General features: G+C 33.6%; 2 protein-coding genes across 2 annotated transcripts in view; both read left to right on the top strand.

Moving 5' to 3' along the window:
- LOC130656085 (centrosomal protein of 290 kDa-like) overlaps positions 1-12,700 on the top strand; it is a 49,617-nt gene extending 36,917 nt beyond the window's left edge. The window contains exons 43-70 of the mRNA XM_057458928.1: positions 98-160; positions 276-422; positions 756-821; positions 1,238-1,390; positions 1,725-1,879; positions 1,985-2,072; positions 2,714-2,839; positions 3,006-3,071; positions 3,458-3,637; positions 3,985-4,089; positions 4,242-4,364; positions 4,645-4,829; positions 4,958-5,057; positions 5,641-5,691; positions 5,853-5,924; positions 6,121-6,201; positions 6,502-6,561; positions 6,639-6,722; positions 8,218-8,388; positions 8,541-8,663; positions 9,222-9,305; positions 9,466-9,603; positions 10,038-10,130; positions 10,596-10,669; positions 11,725-11,824; positions 11,947-12,014; positions 12,106-12,163; positions 12,428-12,700. Of these exons, the coding sequence (XP_057314911.1) occupies positions 98-160; positions 276-422; positions 756-821; positions 1,238-1,390; positions 1,725-1,879; positions 1,985-2,072; positions 2,714-2,839; positions 3,006-3,071; positions 3,458-3,637; positions 3,985-4,089; positions 4,242-4,364; positions 4,645-4,829; positions 4,958-5,057; positions 5,641-5,691; positions 5,853-5,924; positions 6,121-6,201; positions 6,502-6,561; positions 6,639-6,722; positions 8,218-8,388; positions 8,541-8,663; positions 9,222-9,305; positions 9,466-9,603; positions 10,038-10,130; positions 10,596-10,669; positions 11,725-11,824; positions 11,947-12,014; positions 12,106-12,163; positions 12,428-12,607 (2,994 nt within the window). The 3' untranslated portion in view covers positions 12,608-12,700. The remainder of the gene's footprint in view (positions 1-97; positions 161-275; positions 423-755; positions 822-1,237; positions 1,391-1,724; positions 1,880-1,984; positions 2,073-2,713; positions 2,840-3,005; positions 3,072-3,457; positions 3,638-3,984; positions 4,090-4,241; positions 4,365-4,644; positions 4,830-4,957; positions 5,058-5,640; positions 5,692-5,852; positions 5,925-6,120; positions 6,202-6,501; positions 6,562-6,638; positions 6,723-8,217; positions 8,389-8,540; positions 8,664-9,221; positions 9,306-9,465; positions 9,604-10,037; positions 10,131-10,595; positions 10,670-11,724; positions 11,825-11,946; positions 12,015-12,105; positions 12,164-12,427) is intronic.
- Positions 6,736-8,188, top strand: LOC130656087 (putative lipoyltransferase 2, mitochondrial). Its single transcript, XM_057458930.1, has one exon. It carries the CDS (start codon positions 7,125-7,127, stop codon positions 7,821-7,823), a length of 699 nt encoding a protein of 232 aa, XP_057314913.1. The 5' UTR covers positions 6,736-7,124; the 3' UTR covers positions 7,824-8,188.
- Positions 12,701-15,164: the final 2,464 nt, after the last annotated feature.

Here is a 15,164-nt window from a genome sequence, read left to right as displayed (position 1 = left end):
AATGTTTGCCAGTATAAAAAATATTTTGTTTGTGTTTCACTCTAAGTATTTCTCTGCTAGAAGTTTTCACGTTTTTCAACATGTTATATTTTTATAGGACACAGATTCCATGAAAGAAAAGTTAAGAGCTGCTGAAACTTCACTGATGCATAAAGATAAAGTATATATTTACATTTGTTATGAAATAATAGATTATGTTGCTTACCTTAAAAACAATATAAAAAATGTAGTAAAAGAACCCTGAAGTGCGTTACTTTGAAGACTGCGTTTTTTAGATTATAAACGACCTGCGACTTCGACTTCCTATCAGTCAAAGAGACGTGCAGTTGCTATCCGATATTCCATATGACACTAAACCGCAACAGAGTGCAGAAGAAAGACAAGCTTTAAGGGTTGCCCAAACAACTGTTGAAAGTTTAAAGGTTTGTGTTTGAGCCTAAACAACAATTTTGGAGAAATCTATACATAAGTACTTCACGTTATGCATTCATGTGATTTGTTAAAAAATATCATAATAAAGTATCAAATATTTTTCATACAGAGTTATATTAGACATCATTGACTGTATTGTTAAAAATATATTAGTTAATGAGATAAATATATCGCCAGCAATATAACTAGTAGTGATAGGGTTAGGGAAAAACATGGTCACTGTGGATAGAGTTGTTAGATGTTAGAACCTGATTGACATTTTCAATCTCAACTCCCTGAGTTACCAATGTCGGCATTACAAAAGAAATGTACTTTTTTTTTAGTTGATGTTACAGAAAAAAGATGAAAACTTGACCAAGTATCAAGATATGTTGAATAAGTCGCGAGAGGTTTGTTTTGTTATCTTGTGTTTTTGGTTGTGTCATTGAAAAAAATTGTGACTCTTAGAAATAATCTTCTGGTCTTCAAAATGCACGTGGTGCTTTCTAGATTTTTCTTAGGATCATCTAGTCTTTGGTAATAAAGTGACGCGCGGCCACTGGTTATAGTTGTGGTGTTCCCTTCGTAATCACAAGATCCGTGGTTCGGTCCACGGCGTAGGCATTTTTTAGCAAGTGCCTTTACCATAGCTACGGGTCAACCCATGCCATGTCAGGGAAATTGGGTAGGCAATGCCGGTGTATACTTAATGTATACATTCTGAACACAGGACCTACATTGATAATAGTGCTTCCCAAACTGAAGTGTCTATATCCTGTATAAATATTTAAAATAATAATAACTTAACTGATTGATATTTCTAAAGGAGCTTCGAAGCCAGGCAGACACGCATCGACAGGAAATGAAAGTTTTACAAGAGAGACTACAACTGGAGATAGAGGAACATATAAAGAAGATTAAAAGAGTCCATCATGAATTTGTGAATGCACCACAAGCAGTTGTTCCAACCAGTAAACAGGTAACACTTTAAGCATGATTAGAGTTTTTATGATTGCAACTGAAAATATGAAAAGATTTGTGTTGATTTTTTTCTATATTTTTTTTTTTAACCAGTTTAATTTTTATTTTTGGAGTACATTGACATCAGTATTTACAGCATTATATTTGTTATATAAAACAACAAAGCTGCTTAAATTACTAGAAATTTAAATTATTGTCAAAATTAATACTTGAGTGAGAACCTGCTGAAGTAAAGTTTGAATGTTTTTATATGGCAGTCCATTTATTATAAAAATTGAATTCCTATATTTTGAAAAAAAACTATGTATATTTGATCAATGTCATTATTTCAGTTAAAAAGACTTGCAGAGTTGGAAGAAATGGTTGATGAACAAGATAACGCTTTGGGAACTGCTTCACATAAATACCGAAAAGGATTGGAAGACCTTAAAAACTTGAAACTCGAAGCAGAGGAGAATATAAAGATCTTGAAGCAACAAATGAACGAGTGGGTCGAGTTGAAATTGCTACGTGTTTTTTTTTTCAATGCTCTTGAGACCATGCATGTTTCTACTGTTTAATAAATTTCACGAAAAATCGTTAATTTTACTAGGATGCGAAATAAGTATGAAAATGAAAGAAAACAGTTGGAAGAAGTGATAGAAGGAAAGAATAATATAGTAAAAGAGAAAGAGTTGGAGGTATTTCTTCTTTAAGTCTTGGAATTTTGAAAAATTTCAGTCACAAAGGTTCGTATGAGATTTAACCTAAGTAAATTGTGACTGACTTAAAAAAACCCTTTTGGCCCCTCAAGCTAAAACTACGAACATTATTGTTGGAAATGTGCTTTGCGCTCATTGTTTGTACATGCTCACAATAAAACGCATGTCCAATAAATTGGACATGCGTTTAAACCTTGTTTTATTTGTTTCCTTATAGTTTGATTTGTCCTTTGATTTTATTTCTGTGATATTTGTGATTATTTTGTACAATTTTAACTTTGGCGAGTTCCTATTTTTTGACACTCTTGCAGAACTGATTTTCGTGTAAGTCACTAAAACTGAAGTTAAGCATTTATTTCGTAGTCCTTGTTTTTGCAGTTTAGTGTTTGTAATTTCGTTTTCTTCTGTTTGATTATTTTTTCACGTTCACTCTGCCCAGTTTCTGAGCAAACGATATTGCCCTCAGGCGATGTACATTTTTAAATGTTTAAAATGATGGTTTTTGTGGTGAACATTTTAATATCGTAACGAAAAACTCGAGTAGCGAAAAAATATATTTTTTGGTCTAATAGTATAACTGAAGAAAATATTATATACTGCGGTATTTTTTGTCCGTGTAGATAGAAGTGTTACAAGAAGAATTGAAATCTGCTAAAGAAGCCAATGAAAAGGCTCCTTCAAAAACAATGAAGAGTCTTGTCGAACGTTTGAGGAATCAGCTTGCAAAGAAAGAAAAAGAACAAAAGGTACATGCTTTATGGAATATAAACTCGAAGTACTGCATACAACCACAATAATTTCAACAAAAAAAATTTTTGCTCCTGCCATCTTAAAAAATGTCATATTGTAATGCCCTTACATAAATGTTGCGTTCTTTTTTATCTATTTATCACACAACATTTGTTCTTTTAGGCATTGAGCCAGGCATTATTTCAAATCCGCTCAGATATGGTTTCTACTGCAGAGGAAAATGTTCAGGTGAGAAATATGATTTTTCTCCTGTGAGAGAAATTGGTAGTTCTATATTTGTTAGCTAAAAGAAATTTTGAAATTTGTATTCGACTTATTGTAGCATCAACAGCCAACTGGTGTTATGTGTATCATTCTTGTGGAGTAGAGCACATGCAATGTATTATCATATGATTTAGTATGGTGTTCTCCATGTAGTTTATATCTCTTTCATTATGTTTTGCTTCTCATTCTCCACACCCTCCCTGAATGCTTCCAACTTCAAACCAATTTTTTGTTATGTAATGGCCACCAAGCTCGATAAACAAATTAAACTGTTGATCAATAGTTATGTTTCTAGTGTATTCTTTTTTGAAAAAAAATACTGTGCTTTTTAATGTAGTTTTTTTACCTAGTCTTATGCAAAGAAAATTGAGGATGAGATTAGTGTTCAGAGGCTTATTGAAAAAGAAACAATGGAATTAAATAACCGCATCCAAGAGCTGCAAGAAAGGATGGAGAAAATGAAAAAGGAATTGAAACGAAAGAAAGACAGTGAATCTAACATGACATTTGATGTTGAGAGCTTGAAGAAGGTAAGTGGAACGAAGCCGTTGTCATGAACACGTCATTAGATTCTTGATTGACTTTTGTAAGCCCATAACAAGATATATCTTTTAGCTTTCTCGCATATGCAATTGCAAACTAATCTTAAAGTTGCCAATCCTTGAGTCATACTATTCATAGTTCTTTTTATTCTTTGATTGCAGCTTTTGCAGTAACGTTAACTTCCTGTTACAGTTACTGCCACTTTCTTTTTTTACATGCTAGGGCTGTCTGCCAAAAGCCGTACATACACAAACAAGTAACACTGTGTTGATGTGTGGGTATCGAACCACTGCAGTCGATAAAACATGTACATTATTACCATGTATCCATTTAGGACTTGCAAAAAAGAGATGCAGCATTAAAGGAGATGGCATTGGAGTTAAAGGAAAGAGAAGATTTGGTAGACAAGTACGAAAAGTTAAAAGCTGAAAATAAGAAAGTATGTTGGCTATGTTTGATTTTTGCTTGTGTTGAAATAACCTCTTTTAAAATTTGGAATGAAAAATGTGTTGCCAATTTCGATTGAGATTCTTGTTGTTTCTGACTTCTTTCAAACGCTAAGATAGTGCATTTTTACATTGAATGTTGTAGTTGAAATCCGCGGTGGAGAAACGTACAATTGTATCAGAAGAAGTTATCAAGCCAAGTAAAGAGAATGTTGATGAAAGTCAACCAATTGGTTCATCTGACGAGAGACCTGCCAAAGATTTAAAAGTAAAAAATTTTATTCTTTTTCCTTTCTTTTGCCACCACTGTTCGAATTAAGTTAATCGTAAACTGTTTTCACTTCATCAGGGGCATTTGTGTGTTTTTGAGTCAGGGGAGTGTCAAACATTTGTTATGTTATTTTCATGTGTTGGCTTCGATAGTAAGCGATATGAAGATTGATTTTGAAATAAACGCCCACGCTAATAAACACGCCCTCACATAAAAAACTCCCTAAATAGTTTTTAAAAATGAATAAACGCCCTTTGTTTTTTATCCATTTTCCTAGAATAAAGAGGAGGTGGTGCGATGGGAAGAAAGCAAAAAATGGCAAAAGAAAGTTGAAACGTTGAAAACAAAACTGAAAGAAAAAACAGAAGAATGTGCTCAGTTAGACAAAACAAACCTAATGCTTCGTGAAGGGTTATCGAGACAAGAAAGAGATAAATTGACGCTACAGAATAGATTGAAAAGGTAAGATTGAGTACTGATTACGTCATGTGTAAAGTTTTCATAGGCGCTTTATTTTCGCTACATATAATTTTAATTTATTTATCCTTGTAATATTTAAGACCGATAAAGAAATATCTACTTTTGTTTAGTGTGTCTAAAAGTCATGGAGTTGATTATCGTGGAACATCTCTTCACAACGAAGATGTTATTGCTGGTTTAAAACAAAAGATTTTCGAACTGGAGGATGAGGTAAGTTGTACTAAAATAGGCCGAAGCAGATTAAATAAAGGCTGAAATTCTTTCATGGGGGTGAGACAGGCTCTAGTGCCTTTCGTTCGCAAGTGAGAAATTGTTAGCCATGTTTCATCGTAAAAAACAAATTAAAATACCGTCTGAAGTCATCAAGACCTTGTTTCCAGACCTATACAAAAATTTCTATCTTCGCCACAGTGTTCGTTCTTATGTCAGTCGCCATAGTGTTTCCATGCCTCTTCCGAACTCCTCAATTCTCCGCAAGTGTAAAAAATCTCAATTCTCCTTTAATAGTAGATTTTTAAACAATGTTTTTCTGAAATCTTCTTGGGTTTTTTTATGAAAATACTGTCATTTCAAAAAAGTCTGAAATTTTTCATCAAAAGTTAACATTTCTATTACTTTGTCACACTTCTATTACAGTGTTACATTTTTAAAGCAGGCACCATCAGCACTGAAAAAGGTGTCCACTTAAAAAGGGAACAGATTTCTACTGTGGCCGCTAGCTGTAGTACTTGAGAAAATCCAAGTTTCGCGGAAATTATTAGCTATACACTATTCCTATCTTGGTCTTTTCTAGAACAACGATTTAACCAAGCGACTTAATCTGGACAGAGAAAAAGAAATCCAGGTATCCAGCACTTTGCTATAGTTTTGTTACTTAAAGAAAAGAAAATCAAAGATAAGAAGACGTTTTTGAGGAATACCTTTAACAACATTTGATTTGCTTTATTATTTCGAAATATATATATAGTGTAAAGTTGGTATATATAACCTTCATTCGAATTATAGGAGCTACGTATTCGCAATAGTCAGTTGAATGAGTCGGTTCACGCTTTAGAATCTGAACTAGCAAGACAACAGGTAATCGAAATAAGTGAGACAACAGGGGTGTTTTTCACTAATAATTTTGACCCTCGCTTACTTACTCACCAAAAAAAACATTTTTACGTTTTTTCTTCTTATTATTATTATTAATAATAACTTCAGATATCTAGATAAGAACAAGGTTATCATCTTGCAAAGAATATATTTTGAAATTTTTTGTTTTTTCTTACAGAAGGAACACGATCCTGATGGATACAATTGGAGTGTTTATCGAGAGCAGGAACTGCAGAAAGAAATGCTGGAAGTAAGAAAGGTAATTTGACTCGTTTATCCATGTATGTAATAAACACTACGAAGGATAGGAGGAGCACACGGTGAGTTCTGAAACATTTGGTGAAACTGAAAAGTGGAAGACATCCTTGAAATACTTTCTTGTGTTGTTACTGTTGTGGTGGTTGTGGTGTTGTTCTTCTTCTTAATGTTGTTGTTGTTGTTTTTGTTGTCTTTCGCTTTTGTTTTTGTTTTTATTGTTTTTTGCTTTTGTTGTTTTTGTTGTTATTTTTTATTGTTGTTGTTGTTGTGGTTTACAAGCTTCATATTTTTATATTATTAGGAAAATATGGAATTGAGATTTGAGAATGAACAAGCCCATAAAGACGTTCCACGATTAAAGGTATCTTGTGTGATTTTTTATCTTGTACCGAGGTCTACTTTTATATTTCTTCCATGTTTCATTGCGATATCATCTAGGCTCGAGTGGCTGATTTGCAAGAATATGTCGAGATATTGAAGAATGAAATCGAGTCTTTGAAAAAGAAAGACAAATCAAAAAAAGTAAGTATTTTTTTGTAAATTGTACAATTTTATGTTATGTTTTATTTGTTTATTTTTAGTTGTTTACATTTGGATAAAATTTAGCATTTTGTTTGCTTGCTTAGATACTTTATTTTTACCTATTTTATCATTTATTTTCTTTAAATTTTGTTGTTTAAATTACTCCATTGTTTTTATTTTTCTTCTGTTTCTCTCCATTGGTAACACCAATCAGAGTGTGCAGATCGTGTCAATGGAATGACTACAATCAAATTGAATGGCTTTTAGCATTTGTTTTTTTTTGCTTGTTTGTATAAATCCGTTGATTAGTACTGCCTACCAAATTTGGATGTGTTTTAGGAAAAAAATGAAAATACAAAACTAGTTTTAATATAAAAAAACAGACGCTGGGAAAAAAAGAATATGATTAAGCAAGCTTTGGGTCGGCCTGTTATCCTCAAAAATTTAGGTTTGACGTCCTATACCTCTGCAATGGCCATCATGAACTCCATCGCACAACAAAAGCAGCAATTTCAATGCAGAAAAACATCATCAGAACCACTCGATCATGTACTGATTTGTCAACACAAGCCTGTGTATACAGTAGGGATAAGAAGGAAAGACTACATGGACGAATCTGTCATTGAAAACCTCAAAAGTTTACATAGTGAATTTCACTACACAGATAGAGGTGGATTGATTACTTTTCACGGTCCTGGTCAGTTAGTCTGTTATCCTGTTTTGAATTTAAAACAGTACAAGTTAAGCATTCGATGTTATATTAACATGTTGGAAGATGTCCTTATTAGAACGTGTCAGCATTATGATATTAACGCCCACCGTACGGAAAATGTCGGGATATGGGTGGGCGAAAACAAGATAGCTGCTATTGGAGTACATTGTAGAAGATATATAACAAGTCATGGACTTGCTCTGAACTGTGACACCGATCTAAGATGGTTCGATCATATCGTGCCATGTGGTATACCAGACAAAGGCGTGACTTCCATTACTAAAGAATTATCAAAAGTTGTTGGTGTTGATGAAACGATACCAGTATTAAAGAAAAACTTTGAAAAAGTATTCTCCTGTAACGTCATTGATGAAGAACCAACTAACTAGAACTGATTATATCGATACGTGTTTTGTTTAAGCAAAATATTTATTGTATATGCGAAATGTATGATTTTTTCAGTGATGCACCATTTTGCAATCTTATTTGTCAACAAACACAAAAGCGTTGTGTGTTTTAACGAGACATCGAACAGAGGTTGTAGTATTTTCCCTGGAATCTGTTTTTACCTAATATATAGTAATAGTGTTTGGGTTAAAAAAGTCACCCGATTATGTGTGGCTTCCATAAAATTAAAAGTAACCCTTTATGGTTGCATACAGTTTAAGCAGCCTAAAAATCCTTTAGCTAAGATTAGAAAAAATCTCCTAATTGTTTTGTTTTGTGTGTTCCCTTTCATGGTAATTGTTTGGTGATAAATTAGCAGTTCTTTCGTCATTATAGGCAGCTATGGGAACTGGAATGGGTGGACAATCAGTTGAAGACATGGAACGAGTTATTGCTGCGATGCGAAGAGTTGTTGAAAGATTACAAGTTGAGAACGAGACGTTAAAAAAACAGAGTGGAAAACCTAGACCGCATGGTGAACTAACCAAAGAAAATCGATATTTAAAAGTAAGTTTGACAAAACCCTGTCAATTAGCTTCGTTTGATATGCACGTGTTTTGAAGGCCTGCAGTCCATCAGAGATTTTTGTTGAGATCAAGACCTGGTGTCAGTTTGAGCTCAAATGTTTACTCACATCTTGTTGTTTTACTTCTTCGCAGCAAGAACTGCAACGCTTAAAACAACTGCAGACAGCAGATAACAGAAGAGTGCAAGTGTCAGCACCAAAGTCAACTGCTAAACTCATACAAGAAAATGATAAACTGAGGAAGGATTTGAAAAAGGTATTACCTAACCTATGAAATGTTCCGTTTACTGACAGAATATTCTCCCAGTCTGTTTCTATCAAGCTTCATTAACTATCAGAATGCATCAGATGCTCTCGTGTGCTAGGATCTGAGTAAAGTTTGTTTAGTAGCTCGCAATTATCTGGCATTTAAATATTTTGTGTCATCGTCTTAGTAGTAGCGAAATAAATTAATACAAAGTCGCAAGTGAGTGCTTTGACAGTGTACATATGGCGCGGCGTTGTAGAACTGTTACTTTGAAATGTCTTCACCACGTTATCAAAACATTAGTTTTTGTCATCAGTACATGTTAGAAAATGCACCAGTTTCTACTTTAATCCAATGCAAAATAAAAGAGATCACCAAACAGAGCCTCGTTTTGAGCACATAATGCAACAGCTATCAAAGAGAAAGTGATTGGTTGTTGGGGGGGGATCTTTTTTAATTAGCTGCGAGATTTAATCTCAATCTGCTTCACTAAATTCTGGATCGTGATATATATTTTGGTAATAAACATCAGCTACACGGTTGAAATGATGTTATTTTGTTGTTTAGGTGAACGAGGAAAATGAAAAACTGCGAATTACGAATGGTAATTTACAACTAATAAATGAGAAATTAAATAATGATATAAAAGAGGTGAGATAGAAATTTTTGTTTTTGTTTGTTTGTTGATTTGTTTGTTTGTTTGTTTGTTGATTTGTTTGTTTGTTTTCTCGTTTTCCTTTTTTTTCTTTTTTCGTTCTTTGTAACAGACAACTGTGTGTTTAATTTTTTTTTTTAAACTTTACACTCTTAGAAAGACGATGCGTTATCAGAAGTCAATAACAAGATAGAGGCTTCCTTCACCAGCACTGATGGAAAATCCAAATCACTAGTCGTGAATAAATTGTATGAGCAAAAGATTAAATCGTTTGAAAAGGAAATTCAAAAGAAGGTAGTTGAAGGAAGCTCGTATCATGTAACGTAAAATAGTGCCCCAGTGGTTTTTTATATTAAAAAATCTAATTTCAACAACCTCAAATTACCTAAAAAATTTGCTTTTTCATTGGATTTAGTTTGTTCAAAATATATGTTATGCGATATGTTATTTCAAAATGTGATTTAAAGTCACAGTCATTAGAAAGCTAGCGTGAAGTAATTGGCGAAACATTAGGAACCTCTTTACAGGACCCTTATTGGAAATAGTACTAACAGAAAATAAAGATCCTGGGTACTTAATACAAATGAAATAAAAAATAAAAATAAAAAAAATTTCTTTTGGCGAAGCTAGGGCCTTTTTAGCCTCGATTAGCCGAAGGTATATTCGTATATAAATAAATAGTCCAATTTTTTTTTTTTTTGTTATGGATTTATTTTTTGCATGTTTAGAATACTATATTGAAAGACATCAAAACCCACTTAAGGGGTGCAGCAGAAAGAGAAGCGGAATTACTTCGCAAGATTGATGATTTGGAAGGAAAGGTGGGTGAACTAACTTACAACGCAATGAACTAACTTGACTATACAATGCATCGTCGAGATATTCTTCCATGGTTACTTAGCTCAAAAACTGTTTTTATCAGCAATGACACCAAATGCACATTTTTTAGGCTTTTTAATTTTTGTCAATTTTTGACTTCACTTTTTATAGGGAGGTTTGCCGTATTCCTTTTACATCTCCAACGACTTTCTTTAATTTTCATGGTTCTTTAGTTAGTCTTGCTCTGTGTATATTTTTCCCTTTTTTATTTTGTATTTATTTTTTATTTTGTATTTATTTTTTGTTTTTATTTACTTAAATTTTATTTTTTCTTTCCCGACACATAGATTTAAGCTGCGTTTTGGCTTCTTAATTTATATTTGACAGGATGAACCTTTAAAAGCTATTTTTCTACGAAGACTCGCTCAAAATTAACTGATGTGTTTTAAATATAAGCGTATTTTCAGGTGATTTTCCTGCAAGACTTTCCACCCGGCATACACACAGAAAGCGACGTGGCTAAACAATTGCAACAGAAACGGTTCGTATTAAAATTATAATGAAGCCTTCTTAAGAGGTCAGTTTACTTTAATGCCACAAGTGTCACGAATCACTTTGCTAGCGAAATTTGATAAACTTGGCAATTATTTATTTTCGCGAATCGATAAAAAAATTACTGTCACGCTTCAAATAAACGGCCTTCTATTACACACCCTTCTATTATTGAAAATGTATGCGGGTAGTTAAGTCTTGAGTTTGTTGAGTACGCCACGTGTTGTAAGCTTTGAGATTATGTTTTAAAGAAGAAACTATTCTTGTTATTAATATACAGTCCTTTGTTACACGTACTAAAACCTGATTTAGATTTTTTCACACGACCGCATGATTTATCAATGTTTTTTAATAACTTAAATAGACGCCTATCTAATATTCGGCCCATAAATAAACGCCCCGGGCTTTTATTTAAAGCATTCCATTATTTATTACTAATTAAGCTAAGAAGCAGGCTAAGTCTCCGTAGAATTAAAGATGTTATCCAGATAAGAAGATTGAACTGGCTGGGGCACTTGGAAAGAATGGAGGAGGATAATTGGGTAAGAAAGTGTATAGACTTGATAATTCCGTGGGCAAAGCCCAGAGGCAGACCGAGAAAGACTTGGCAGGAGGTACAGAGGAAGTTGAGTTTAGATCTAACACAGTCTAGATCAGATTGGAAGAGGGTCATTAATATACCCCGTCCAACCCATGCTAGCATGGAAAACGGGCGTTAAGCCGAGAATGATGATGATGATGAACTAGTCGTGGAGAATTCACGGGTTCGCCCGTCCTTCTTATACCGCATTGCGTGCTTCTCGCTATTGCGCAGCTAAGCTACCATTTTGCGTGACAGACAGACAGACGTATACGGGCATTATAGTATAGATGAACGGATTACATCTGACCTTGGCTTTACATTTAGTGCCTACCAGATTCCTTAATAAACACACTTTGTATCAACAATAAGTTTTTACAAAGATTGATTTCGCGAATCATATTTTGCGATTCGCGCGAATACTTGTAGTAGCGAAGATTTTTGACATTAAACTTTTGGTTTAGACTTCAAGTCAATCGATTAGAAGCCGAAAAGAAAGAATTAACGTTTGAATTAGATCGTTTGCGACAGCTAACTAATAACGGCGAAGTTTCTGTGGACGTGGTAAGGATGTTTTGTAGAGAATACGTTGTTATTATTTAGAAGTTTACTGGTCCTGTTTTCATTGGAATTATACCCTGTCATTTTTCTTCATCATAAAAAATCTTTTATTTGCTTCATTACAGACGCAAGATGAAGTTTTAAACAAACTTCGAAACTACGACAAAATGTTGTCTGTTGAGGTTGATTTAAGGTAAAAACACATTTGCTTTTATTTTATATATTGTGAATTACAGAAATAGCCGTATCTTAATTCTATGAATTTATTGATATAATATATACAGGACGAGGATAAAAGGTATGGAAATTGAAAGAGAAAAACATTCTGCAGAAAATAAGAAGGTGAATTGTGTTTACTTAACTGTATTTGGTGAATTGTACCAATCATTTACCCCCCACCCCCCACCCCACCCCCCATTCACCTTTCCTCTCCAACATTGCATAGATTTTTCGGTAGAATTTAAAAGTAAAAGAAATAAACTAGCGGTTTCAAGCACCCCTCTCTAAATTAGTTTACCAAGACTCCGGTGGCCGATTTGTGAAAAAAATAAAAGATTATATAACACTCTTGTATTGTGTTGTTGAAACCGTACAATTTCTTTCTAGCTAAAAAAAGAATTATTAGCGTTTGATCCAGCTTTCTTCGAAGAGTTAGAAGATCTAAAATACAATTATAAAAAATCAATGGAGCGTAATATACTCTATGAGAAACAATTAAAACAGTTATCCAATCAGTTTGGAGTACAAGTTCATATACCAATCAACGATGACCAAGGTGACACGTGACATAGAATAAACAAATTTGTAAATAAGATAATAAGTTATAGATTACTATGTGTCAAGATATTTATAATAAAATGCTTATAGTTTCAAAGCCGAGAGATACTAGTATTGTTGCCCATTTCATCTTGTAACCATCTTGGGTGGGTGCTTTTGAGGTTTGGGGAGGGGAGGGTGTAGTAAGCAAGATTGAGGTTAAAATTAGTATGGATTTTTACTTTTCAATTCCAGTATGTCCTACAAAAAGGAACAAAAATCAGTTTTTTACATACTTTTTTTTGGCGAATTTTTTTTACATTTTTAACAGTAATGTGATATAACTCTATGCATGCAAATTTGTAAAAACTTGTCAGTTGCTAAAATTAATACTCCTGGGAAACTTTCGCGGAAAAAAACTTAAAACAACCGCCAAAATTTCTTCCCGCGAAATCACAAAAGTTAAAAAAAAACGTAAGTTTATTCCCGTGAAAAAAGTACAACCTATCGTAAACCTTTAGTCAAAATATAGTCTAATAATTTAGAATCAAATTCCGATTTTTATTGTTAAAATCGAAAACAGTGAAGCTTTATTCCTGGGAACATTTTCGTATCGCCGTCCCGGCGTGTTAAAAAAGATACAATATGCCCTGGGGACGAGGTTGTACCATGTTCTACATTCATTACTCTACTATTATACTGACGTTTCTTTTCTCGTTCATGTTTCTCAAATGTTTTTTAACTGTCTTTGAGTTTTGAGAGGAAGCGTTTGTGTTTGTTATTCTTATATTGAAAAAGCATTCTGTCCATTTCGCCAAACATCGTATATCTGATGTGATGACGTCTCAGTTAAACCTTGTATCACTCCTTCACTCAAAGTTTGTAAACAGAGTTCTATCTTAATGTCATGTGCACTTGTTTAAGAAGTTCTGGCTCTGGCTTACAGTTAATGGCATGATTGAAGTGAAAAATTTTGTTCGCAAGGGCACTTCGTAGATCTTTCTTAGATTGTTCAGGTTGAAGCCATACTCGTTTAGTGGTAGCACTGCAAACCAGCTTGATGTTCTCATCTGTTTTGATTCAATAACAAATTTGCGTGTTTTTGTGGTAAAACATCTGTATTTTCAACAGCTCTTTTCCTTATACGGTCTTTGTTTGTATTTTTTTGCATTAGGAGTCAATTTTAATTGTTCCAGGATCTGGAATTTTGTTATTCTACTTAACCATGATAGCAACTACAGTGAAACCTCCCTATAGCGGACACCTCTCTATAACGACACTTTTCTTGGGAACGGATGAAACGACGGTCAAACTCTTATAACAAAACCTCCATGTAGCGGACACTTCTATATAACGGACATCATTTCAAGGTCCCAATTGACATTACCCCCTGGAACTGACCTTTCTACAGCGAACAGGCTTAAGAATGAGTCATACAAAACAAAAATTTTGTAAAGAATTTGTTTATATTTACTTAAGACAATGTTTTACATTATTATTTAATAATTCTTTAATCTTTTGTATGTTATCTTTTAGCCAGTTTATGGCTTTTTCAGAGCCATAAAAACGAAAATTTGCAGAGATTTCCAATAGATTTCCAATAGAAATTTGGGCTAATTTTGGGTAGAACCTCTATGTAGAGAACACCTCTCTTTAGCGGACACTTTTTTGAAGTCCCGATGGTGTCACTATAGAGGTTACACTGTATAACATCGTGATGTTTCGGACTTTGATCGAACGATGTCGGAAAGAATAGGTACGCCGAGTCCACCGTATTGGATTGGAAGTAAACAAATATTGCGGTCCTTGTCAGAAACAAGAGTATCGAAAAGCTATGGTAAATAGCTATTGTTTATGACATTATCCAGTGACTGCAGGAAATTTATCATCTGTAGAGATGTTTGTAAGAAATACGTAAACTTTTAGACTTGTCTGTCTGAATAAAAGCTGCGTATGCTGTTTGTAGCTGCGATTTTGTTATTTCAGACAATTTTCTCATTTTCATTGCACCAGGATTTTACTTTCTCCTCGACGTGTTTTTCACAAAATGCATATTGCCAAGGGCCGTTGCCCCGCGGTTGAACCACTGTTGTCAAACGGATTAAGTGCTTGTCTAGCAGCTCATGATTTTATTTAGTAACCAAGATTTTATTTTGTTAAAGTAGTATCCAAATTTTAGACACTCATTCGTGGGATACGGTAAAGAATGATGGTCTGAATTTAATGATCGCAAACGAATTAACTATTCAGTTCCAGCAATATCGTTAGCTAGACAAACATATTTCACATTAAAGCATTCAGATTTCAATAAGTGAAGTAATGAAGTGATTCAAAGAGCATAAACGATAGTGCGAGATTGTTTCCTTGTGTAGCCCTTGTGTAGTGTTGACATGACTATGTTTCTACCTTAGACAATGTATTGATCAATATCTCAGGGAAATGCAGACATACATACACATAATAATGTTTCAAGTAAAATAAAACAAAAACTACACACGTTTCTCAAAACTTAAAGTTTCATACACATTTGAAAAAGGTGTGTAGTTTTTATTTTATTTACTTAAAATATAATTTTGTTCTGCGTAAT

The sequence above is a fragment of the Hydractinia symbiolongicarpus genome, chromosome 8 (genome assembly GCF_029227915.1).
Source record: "Hydractinia symbiolongicarpus strain clone_291-10 chromosome 8, HSymV2.1, whole genome shotgun sequence".
Taxonomy (NCBI): domain Eukaryota; kingdom Metazoa; phylum Cnidaria; class Hydrozoa; order Anthoathecata; family Hydractiniidae; genus Hydractinia; species Hydractinia symbiolongicarpus.
The sequence above is the reverse complement of the archived record's forward strand: the minus strand, read 5'-3'. Positions and strand labels throughout refer to the sequence as shown.